At 46.8% G+C, this 11,289-nt stretch overlaps 1 protein-coding gene across 1 annotated transcript; it reads left to right on the top strand.

The window, feature by feature from the left end:
* Positions 1-7,654: 7,654 nt before the first annotated feature.
* On the top strand, positions 7,655-10,431 carry LOC100442171 (PRAME family member 22). Its single transcript, XM_009235541.3, has 3 exons — positions 7,655-7,941; positions 8,330-8,908; positions 9,858-10,431. Exons 1-3 carry the CDS (start codon positions 7,655-7,657, stop codon positions 10,429-10,431), a joined length of 1,440 nt encoding a protein of 479 aa, XP_009233816.2.
* The last annotated feature ends 858 nt before the right edge of the window (positions 10,432-11,289 follow it).

Genomic DNA, 11,289 nt, shown 5'->3' with positions numbered 1-11,289 from the left:
CTGGGTGTGGTGGCAGGCCCCTGTAATCCCAGCTACTTAGGAGGCTGAGCCAGGAAAATAGCTTGAACCCAGGAGGTAGAGGTTGCAGTGAGCCGAGATGGCAACACTACACTCCATCCTGGGCAACAGAATGAGACTCTGTCTAAATCAAAGCAAAGCAAAACAAAACAAAACAAAACAAAACAATACATGAGCATGATCATGTTACCCTCTACTACGTGATCAACGTCTTACTAAAACCAGACATTGGTGGCCGGGCACAGTGGCTCACGTCTGTTATCCCAGCACTTTGGGAGGCTGAGGCAGGTAGATCACCTGAGGTCAGGAGTTCAAGACCAGCCTGGCCAACGTGGTGAAACTCCGTCTCTACAAAAAAATACAAAAAAATCAGCTGGGCATTATGGCGAGTGCCTGTTATTCCAGCTACTTGGGAGGCTGAGGCAGGAGAATCACTGGAACCTGGGAGACAGAGGTTGCAGTGAGCCGAGACCGTGCCATTGCACTCCAGCCTGGGTAACATAACAAGACTCCGTCTCAATAAAAAACCCAAAAAACAAAAAACTAAAAAACTAGACATTGGTTTAATGGAAACATGAGAGGCAAAGGGATTGTCTCTACAGTTCTACTATATGAAATAAATAATAGCTTCTTTTGTTTGTTTGTGTTGTTTTTATTTTTTTGAGACAGAGTCTCACTCTGTCGCCCAGGCTGGAGAGCAATGGCGTGATCTTGGCCCACTGGAACCTCTGCCACCCGGGTTCAAGCAGTTCTCCTGCCTCAGCCTCCAAGTAGCTAGGATTACAGGTGCTCTCCACCAAACCTGGCTAATTTTTTGTGTTTTTAGTAGAGACGAGGTTTTGCCATGTTGGCCAGGCTGGTCTGAAACTCCTGAGCCCTAATGATCCACCCACCTTGGCCTCCCAAAGTGTTGGGATTACAGGTGTGAGCCACTGCACCCGGCCAATAGTTTGGTTCATTAAATGCATCAATAATCAGGGCATTTTGTAGAGGAACCTACTTATCCTTTAATGGAGATAGCATGCAATGGCTACTTCATCTAATTCATTAAAATACTTTTTCTTCGTACATTTATTTATTTATGTATTTATTTCATTTTATTTTTTTTTGAGATGGAGTTTTGCTCTTGTTGCCCAGGCTGGAGTGCATTGGTGAGATCTCAACTCACCACAACCTCTGCTTCCCCGGTTCAAGCGATTCTTCTGCCTCAGCCTCCCTAGTAGCTGGGATTGCAGGCATGTGCCACCATGCCCGGCTAATTTTGTACTTTTAGTAGAGACGGGGTTTCTCCATGTTGGCCAGGCTGGTCTTGAACTCCCGACCTCAGGTGATCCACCCACCTCGGCCTCCCAAAGTGCTGGGATTACAGATGTGAGCCGCTGCACCCAGCCTTATTTATTTATTTATTTATTTATTGATAAGACAGGTTCTCACTGTGTCACCCAGGCTGGAGTGCAGGGGCAGATCTCAGCTCCCTGCAACCTCTGCCTCCTGGGCTCAAGTGATCCTTCCACCTCAGCCCCCCAAGTCACTGAGAATACAGGTGCATGCCACCATGCCCAGCTAATTTTTGTAATTTTTGTAGAGATGAGGTTTTGCCACATTGCCCAGGCTGGTCTTGAACCCCTGGACTCAACAGTCTGCCCACTTTGGCTTTCCAAATGCTGGGATTACTGGTGTTAACCACCATGCCTGCTCCTCTATCCCAATTTAAACCACAATCACAGAATCTGGTGTCAATGGAAATTAAGGCTGTTGAGGGAGAAATAATTTGATAAAAGTTTATTGGAAGCTGAATGTGAGAATTGACCCAGGAACATACAGCAACAAAGTGGGTGTGTTCCAAAGTCTGTTATAAGTTGGAATGCTTTCATGAGAGAGTGTAGAAGGCAGTGGGACTCCTCACAGCTGAGTTGTCCTTCTTCAATTAGGCCAAAATGCTTGATGTGCAAGACAGTCAAACTTCATGATCAAAATCAAATCAGTGTCCTTCTCAATGTCAGAAAGTGAAGCCTTCGTCAGTACTTGAAGAGTTTGAGGAGCTCATGATCAGATGATTTACTCAGGGACAGGATGCAAGCCATGAATCCTAAGTCCTTCCCCAGACGGTTGGTTTGGAAGCCCGCCAACTGTGATTTGCAGGTTTTTATTTTTGTTTTTTGAGATGGAGTCTCACTCTGTCACCCAGGCTGGAGTGCAATGGTGCAGTCTTGGCTCACTGCAATGTCTGCCTCCCTGGTTCAAGCAATTCTCCTGCCTCAGCCTCCCAAGCAGCTGGGATTACAGGCATGCCCCAACACACCTGGCTAATTTATATATATATATATATATTTTTTTTTTTTAGTAGAGATGGGGTTTCACCATGTTGGCCAGGCTGGTCTTGAACTCCTGGCCTTAGGTGATTCACCTGCCTCGGCCTTCTAAAGTTGGATTACAATCCCTAAAGTTGGGATTACAAGTGTGAGCCACCAAGCCTGGCCAATCTGCAGGTTTTCACTGGCAATGTACAGATGCAGCTATGATGAAGAATAACCATGACCGTCACATAACCCCCAACTGGTGGGGAATGGGATCCTTTGACCCTTTCTCACCCTAAAACTGGGTTACTCATCTGTGTGTCAACAAAAATATGGTGTACTTAACAGACAGAGAAAGAGACTCTGTAAAAAAGGATTTTTTTCTTATGAAATGAGCAAAGCAATGGGAATTGGTGTGAGACTATTCAGGGAGGTCAAGGAAGACAAGGGTTTTGAAAGGGAAAATAAGGAGGATTACATAAGTGGTTTTGAAAGCATCCTCCTTGGCCATAAGGATCACAATTAAGGTGGCATTGGCCAATGTTGAAAAGATTCTCCCTCCATCCCCACAACACATTGACCATGCCTTGGTTCAATCTCAAGGTCCCATTGGAACACTAAGGCCAACCCAGCCCAACCCAGCCACCACCCTTACTTCTCTGTAATTTTTACCTGATTTCCCCCAGAGAAACCTGGAGCAAAGTCTTGAGACCAATCACACCCTTAGTGGTAGCTCTCTTCCACACAAATGAGCATACGATTTGCTCATATGGGTAACTTAAATCCCAAATGACCAATATATACACGAACATTTAAATTCGATTTTGTAGGGATAAAACCACTGCCTTCATGAAGCTGTTTTTTGTTTTGTTTGTTTTTGTTTTTGATACACGCTCTGTTGCCCAGCCCAGAGGGCAGTGGATTGATCTCAGCTCACTGCAACCTCTGCATCGTGGGGATCAAAAAATGGATCTTCCCATTTCAGCCTCCAGGGTAGCTAGGACCACAGGTGTGCACCACCATGCTTCACTGATTTTTTTTTTTTTTTTTTTGAGATGGCGTCTCCCTCTGTTGCCCAGGCTATAGTGCAGTGGCATGATCTTGGCTCACTGCAACCTCCACCTCCGGGGTTCAAGTGCTTCTTCTGCCTCAGACTCCTGAGTAGCTGGGACTAGAGGTGCATGCCACCATGCCCAGCTAATTATTGTATTTTTATTAGAGACGGGGTTTCACCATGTTGGCCAGGCTGGTCTGGAACTGCTGACCTCGTGATTTGCCCACCTTGTCCTCTCAAAGTGCTAGGATTACAGGCTTGAGCCACCGCGCCTGGCTTATAAAGTTTAAACTCTGAAGCATTTTATTTTTTATATTTATTTATTTATCTTGAGACTGAGTCTTGCTCTGTCACCCAGGCTGGAGTGCAGTGGTGCGATCTTGGCTCACTGCAAGCTCTGCCTCCCAGGTTGATGCCATTCTCCTGCCTCAGCCTCTGGAGTAGCTGGGACTAGAGGCACCCGCCACCATGCCTGGCTAATTTTTTGTATTTTTAGTGGAGAGAGGGTTTCACTGTTAGCCAGGATGATCTCGATCTCCTGACACTCGTGATCCACCCTCCTCGGTCTGCCAAAGTGCTGGGATTATAGGCATGAGCCACTGTGCCTGGCTGAAACCTTTCATAATTTTGTTTTGTTTTGCTTTTTGAGGCAGAGTCTCTCTCTGTCACCTAGGCTGCAGTGCAGTGGCACGATCTTGGCTCAGTGCAACCTCTGCCTCCTGGGTTCAAGTGATTCTCCTGCCTCAGCCTCCTGAGTAGCTGAGACTACAGGCGCCCGCCACCACACCCAGCTACTTTTTGTATTTTTAGTAGAGACAGGGTTTCACTATGTTGGCCAGGATTATCTTGATCTCCTGACTTCGTGATCACCCACCTGGGCCTCCCAAAGTGCTGGGATTACAGGCATGAGCTAACGCGCCTGGCCCATTTTGATAATTTTGATGGGGCCAAAGATTTCCCCAATATTAATCTTTTTAGGTTTTGTTCTTCTGTCTAATGTCAGGAACAGAGTGAGAGTTTCCTGTCTCACACTCAGGACAAAGAAGGTCACATACTGGTAAATTCTATCAATGTTTGTTAGGGTTAGGTTGGAAGTCAAGAATTCACACATTAATGCCCTCCACAAACAGAGATGGAGAGCTAGTAATATGTTACCTTTCTAGTCCTGAGTGGAAGACAGGGAAGGGTTCAACCTATCCCTGAGATTAGACAGAAAAGCAAAACCTGAAGATATTATGGTTGGGAGTTCTTTGGTCACATCAAAATCATCAAAATGAGGTCTTGACTTCCACCCTAATTACAGTGCTTTCAGTTTCATGATTGGATATCTGATTCAATCCATTATTCTGCAGAAAGCCAAAACTTCAATCAGGCTTAACTGGGTGGAGTTCAGAAATCCAATCAGGCATCACTTTCTAATAGGAATCTGGAAGTTGATAAGGGAGGTGGGATTAGGAAGGTCCAAGCAAGTTGCTGGGTGCCGTGGCTCATGCCTGTAATCCCAGCACTTTGGGAGGCTGAGGAGGAGGGCGGATCATGAGGTCAGAAGTTCCCAAGACCAGCCTGGCCAATATGGTGAAACACCATCTCTACTAAAAATGCAAAATTAGCCAGGTGTGGTGGCGCATGCCTGTAATTCCGGCTACTTTGGAGGCTGAGACAGGAGAATCGCTTGAACCCAGGAGGTGGAGGTTGTGGTGAGCCAAGATCACGCCATTTTACTCTGAACTGGGCAAGAAGAGCGAAACTCCATCTCAAAAAAAAAAAAAAAAAAAAAAGAAGAAGGATCCAAGAAAGCTTGTGAACATCCACAGAAGAGACCCCAAGCTGTGGTACCTGAAGTTATTGCTTGGTTCTCCAAGAGGTCCGAGCAGACTGCAAAGTGAGTCCAGACCTGGTAAGTCAGGGACCTTCACAAGGGCACCCCTATGACCCACAGTCAGCCAGTAGAGATGGCGACATGAAGGCCAAGGTGGCACAGAGAATTTTCCCGCCTGTTTTTCAGATGAACAGATGTAGGCTTTAATTTTTTCTCTAATGCAGTTTTATCTCTTCACTCCAAATATTTTGTGTTTTAGTTTATGTCATTTCAAAGGTTTTTTGGTTTGTTTGTTTGTTTGTTTTCTGAGATGGAGTCTTGCTCTGTCACACAGGCTGGAGTGCAATGATGTGGTCTCGGCTCACTGCAACCTCCGCCTCCTGGGTTCAAGCGATTCTCCTGACTCAGCCTCCTGAGTAGCTGGGATTACAGGTGCCCGCCACCATGCCCGGCTAATTTTTGTATTTTTAGTAGAGACAGGGTTTCACCATGTTGGCCAGGCTGGTCTCAAACACCTGACCTCATGATCTGCCCACCTAGGCCTCTCAAAGTGCTGGGATTATAGGCATGAGCCACCATGCCCAGCTTCAAAGTTCTCAATCAGGCAGTTAAAAAATAATGCAATTGACTGAAGTCTTTTTTTTTTTTTCTTTGAGACAGTGTCTTGCTGGGTCATTCATGGTGGAATGCAGTGTTGTGATCTCGACTCACTGCAACCTCTGCTTTCTGGGCTCAAGCAATCCTCCCTACTCAGAAGTTCTAGCCTTCTGAATAGCTGGAATTCAGGCATGCACCAGTATAAATGGCTAATTTTTTTGTTTTTGTTTTTTTCTTTTTTTTTTTTTTTCTGAGACGGAGTCTCACTCTGTTGCCCAGGTTCAAGTGCAGAGGCGTGATCTTGGCTCACTGCAACTTCTGCTTCCAGGGTTCAAGTGATTCTCCTGCTTCAGCCTCCCAAGTAGCTGGGACTACGGGTGTGTGCCACCATGCCTGGCTAATTTTTGTATTTTTAATAGAGATGGGGTTTCACTATGTTGGCCAGGCTGGTCTTAAACTCCCAATCTCAGGTGATCTGCCTGCCTCAGTCTCGCAAAGTGCTGAGATTACAGGTGTGAGCCACCATGCCGGGCCTATTACTATGTTTTTTTTATAGTGATGGGGTCTTGGTTTGTTACCTAGGCTGGTCTGGGACACCTAGATTCAAGCAATCCTCCCACTTTGCCTTCTAAAGTCTTGGGATTACAGGCATGAGCCAACATGACTGGTATCATATTCCATTTTCAAGAATGGAGTCTTTGTTCTGAATGTGGGATCCATTTGTTTCTCTAGACTCCATTCCAAAGTGGGTAATATTTTATTTATTTATTTATTTTATTAAGACAGAGTCTTGCTCTTCTGCCCAGGCTGGTGGTACAGTGACACAGTCTCAGATCACTGTAACTTCTCCTTCCCAGACACATGCCATCCTTCCACCTCAGCCTGCAGAGTAGCTGGGACTACAGGTGTGCACCATCACATCCGTCTATTTTTTGTATTTTTTTGGAGAGACAGGGTCTCACTATGTAGCCCAGGCTGGTCAGCAACTCCTGGGCTTAAGTGATTGTTCTGCCTTGGCTTGCCAAAGTGTTGGAATTACAGCTGTGAGCCTCCATGTGTGGCCCCTCATTACTCTTTTGAAAGTGAACATAATGGTATCTAATTAAAAATATCCCTTTAGTCTCTCCCAGCCAAGTTCATTGTGGGAACTGAGATTGTAGGCTTTTTGGGGCCACAGGAGACTCCCATTACCATTGTTTTATTGTTTTGTTTTGTTTTTCTTTTTGAGACTGAGTCTCGCCCTATTGCCCAGGCTGGAGTGCAGTGGCACTATCTCAGCTCACTGCAACCTCCGCCTTCTGGGTTCAAGTGATTCTTGTGCCTCAGCCTCCCGAGTAGCTGGAGTTACAGGCACCCACCACCATGCCTGGCTACTTTTTGTATTTTTAGTAAAGACTGGTTTTCACCTTGTTGGCCAGGCTGGTCTCTAACTCCTGACCTTAAGTGAGCCACCCGCCTTGGCCTCCAAAGTTCTGAGACTGCAGTTGTGAGCCACCAAGCCCAGCCACATGACCATTGTTTTAGATCCTTAAATTGAGAAGACATTTTTTCTCAAAAAAGGAGCTGAGCTTTGAAGATTCTTGGTAACACTTCCCAGATCTAATAGAGTTGGGTGGAGCAATGGATGAAAATTCATGGAGTAGGAGTGATCTTGCCTGCTCCTTAGAAGTTGGGAGACTCTTCTTGGTACCAGAAGGGCAGAACTATGTCTCTGTGGCCAATTATTGCAGAGTGGAATTGGGGTAAACTAAGGACTCTTTCACACCGGCCAGAGTAGTGACTTTTGAACCAGAAGAAGTCAAGGTGTGAGAGGACTGGCCTGATAAGTTTGTCTTTTCTCTGGATTTGTTTTCTTGCAGATTTATCAGGATGAGCCTCCAGTTCCCACGCAGACTCCTGGAGCTGGCAGGGCAGAGCCTGCTGAGGGACCAAGCCTTGGCCATCTCTGTCCTGGATGAGCTGCCCAGGGAGCTCTTCCCCACACTGTTCATGGAGGCCTTCACTAGCAGACGCTGTGAGGTTCTGAAGGTGATGGTGCAGGCCTGGCCCTTCCCCTGCCTCCCTCTGGGGTCCCTGATGAAGACACCTGATCTGGAGATCTTACGTTATATAGTGGATGGTATTGATTGCCTGCTTGCCCAAAAGGTTCGCCCCAGGTGAGGTGACCCTGGGTGGGGGAGGGCCCAGGTGTCCAGGGAATAAACAGCTTGGTCAGACAAATTGGGAACCTGGGGTGGCCCAGGGGCTTCTGATGGTGCCAGTGAGAAAGCTGGGAAAGTTCTTGGCCACTGCCCAGTTCCTCTGGGAAAGGACTGCTCACCATACAGGGTCCACTGAGGAAACAGGAACCCGCCTGCTCCCAGTGGAAGATAAATGCACTAGAAGTGGGTACCAGGCAGAATCCAAGGGGGAAAGGGATGGAGAAGAGACAGAAAGAGGGGCGCTGAGGGAAAAAGCAGCTGAAGTCCTTGATGTGGAGTGAAAGCCCAGGTCAGGGGTGGGTCCTTGCCTACATTCTGAGCTTTTCCCCTATGTTACTCACAGGAGGTGGAAACTTCAAGTGCTGGAACTGCGGGATGTTGATGAGAATTTTTGGACCATATGGTCTGGAGCCAGGCCCCTGTCCTTCTCCCCAGAGGTGATGAGTAAGAGGCAGACAGTGGAGGACTGTCCAAGTACAGGAGAGAAGCAGCCCTTGAAGGTGTTCATGGATGTCTGCCTCAAGAAAAAATCCATGGATGAAGATCTGATCTTCTTCTTTGGGTGGGTCCAGCACAGAAGAGGTTCAGTACACCTGTGCTGTACTAAGGTGGTGAATTATTCAATGAGCATTCTCAATTTCAGAAACATATTGGAAACAGTATACCCAGGCAGTATCCAAGTGTTGGAAATTTGGAACATATGCTGGCCGTGTACGATAGTAGAGTTTAGCCGTTACCTGAGCCAGATGAGGAATCTTCGCAAACTCTTCATCTCCGATGGCTGTCGTTACCTGCTAAGCTCTGACAGCCAAAAACAGTTAGTTGCTGAATTCAGCTCTGTGCTCCTCAGGCTGGAGTACCTCCAGATGCTTTATATAAGAAGGTCCTGCTTCTTCAAAGGCAACCTGGACCAGCTGATGAGGTGAGGAAGGATGGTGAGCTTTCCCTGGGGGCCATAGCAGAGCCTTTTTTTGTTAGAGTAAACAATAGTCAGCATCTACTCTGTGCCAGCCACTGGAGATGTCCAGGAAAGGGGACACTAGAATGCATTGTCCTGTTTGGTCCTCTATATCCTGAAGTGGGTATCACAGGATCGCTCCAGTAAGGGCAGAGGGATGACCTGGGGTAGACGCTACAGAGAGGGACATCGTGTAGGGAGCTGTTTAGTAGGGGGTTCAGCTCTAGTGAGGGTGAATTCCTTTTAGGAATTCCTTGCTAGGAAGTGTGTTTAAAGTTAATATGATAAAAAAGAGGCAACAGAGGGGAGGGTATAAAAGAAGAGAAAGTGCACTAAACCTGTGCATTTCACAGAGGAAGCTCTGTCCTCACAGCTTAGTGAGCATGAATGATCCTTTCTCTAATTCCCTGTTTGTAAAAGGTTGTTTTGAACTCCAGGAAAGGTAATTGAGATGGGAAATGTGTGCTTCTGGGATGGAGGTGAGGGTGTAGGCATGAGAGTGCTACAAAGTGATAGGTGGTTTGCAGATGTGGCCATGTCAGGGAACCTCTGCAAGCAGGTAGCCCTAGCTGATGTCCCTAGACCTTGCTCAGGTCAATTCTTTGGGCATCTCTTCCACTGGGCTCCTGTGGCCCAGAGATGAACATTTCTGCTGGAAGATGAAGAAAAGAGGCTTTAGAGATTTTTTGGCCTCGAACCAATCACACCAGTGATGGTGAAAGGACTGAGCCTAAAATGGGACTGCCTCTGAATGATCCAAGTCCTCATCAGGCAGCACCTTGCGGGAGGACCATGATTAGATGATGAGCACAAACTTGTGTTTGGGCAAAACAGGCTCTTCCCTTGAGGTTATCTTCCACCACCATCCTCTAACTGGTGCCATTGCCCAGTAGTAACTTCTTGCTCTCCCCAGGTGCCTCAAGAGCCCATTGGAGACATTGGCATTAACTTATGGCTCCTTAGAAAAAGACGACTTGAAGTGTCTGCCCCGGTCCCCAAGTCTCAGTCAACTGAAGCAGCTGAATCTGAGTCATGGTGCACTGCGCTTCATCCATCTTGAGCCCCTCCGAGCTCTGCTAGAGAAAGTTGCTGCCACTCTTCAGACCCTCTTCTTAGTGGACTGTGGGATTGGGGACTCCAAACTCAGGGTCATCCTGCCTGCCCTGAGCCGCTGCTCCAACCTCACCACTTTCTGCTTTCACGGCAATGACATCTCCATGGATGCTCTGAAGGACCTGCTGCGCCACACAGGCAGGCTGAGCAATTTGCGCCTGGAAACATATCCTGCCCCTCGGGAGAGTCTTGATGACCGGGGTCGTGTCGTTTGGGAGCTCCTCACCCCAATTCAGGCTGAACTGATGCGTATACTGAGGGAAGTAAGGCAGCCCAACAGGATCTTCTTTGGTCCCATCTCCTGTTCTTGCTGTGGCACATTGCCCAGTGAGCAACTGGAGTTCACTTGTTGCTTGTGGGGAAGGCCTGCCTAGTGGTGTGGAGGTACAAAAAGCTTTTTCTCCGGGCACTTGGACACTAAAATGTGGGACATAGATGTCTCTTATTTTTCTTTTTCCTTATTTTACAATTTTACAATTTTTATTTAAAAATTTGAGACAGGGTTTCCCTATGTTGTCCAGGCTGGTCTCAAACTCTTATGCTTAAGACAGCCCCCTGTTTGGCCTTCCAGGATTCTGGGATTACAGGCATAAGCAGCTGTTCTGGGTCTATAGGTGCATTATAAAGGGAGCAGAGAAGTCTCTGTTTCAGGCATGTGCTTTCTGTGAGTGGAAAAAAAACCCAAAAACCCAGCAGGGGGCAGCACTGAGGAAAAGGTTGAATGCAGTCAGTGAGACTCAGGGATCCGTGTCCTAGACAATCAGAAATAGAACCTGAAGTTCTAGAGTGAGGGAGTTATCTTAGCAAGGATGGATACAAAGAAACGTCTGAAGTAAAGGGAACCTAAATGGAAACTCTCTGCTGTCCTTCATGATTGATTAGCCTGTTTCAGCAATTTATACATCTGAAATCTTTAGTTCCTGATGAATTAAAAAAAGAGGTACTAGTTCATCTGTGATTTAGGTTCATCTGCAGGAAATAAAGGAATCAAAATAAACTTCATTTTGTTGTTGTTTTTCTTTTTCCTTTTTTTTTGTTTTGTTTTAGACGGAGATTCGCTCTTGTTGCCCATGCTGGAGTGAAATGGTGCGATCTTGGCTCACCACACCGTCCGCCTCCTGAGTTCAAGTGATTTTCCTGCCTCAGCCTCCCGAGTAGCTGGGATCACAGGCATGCACCACCATGCCTGGCTAATTTTGTATTTTTATTAGAAACGGCGTTTCTCCATGTTG

The sequence above is a fragment of the Pongo abelii genome, chromosome 1 (genome assembly GCF_028885655.2).
Source record: "Pongo abelii isolate AG06213 chromosome 1, NHGRI_mPonAbe1-v2.0_pri, whole genome shotgun sequence".
Taxonomy (NCBI): domain Eukaryota; kingdom Metazoa; phylum Chordata; class Mammalia; order Primates; family Hominidae; genus Pongo; species Pongo abelii.
Note: the sequence above shows the minus strand (reverse complement) of the source record. Positions and strands in the feature narration are given on the sequence as shown.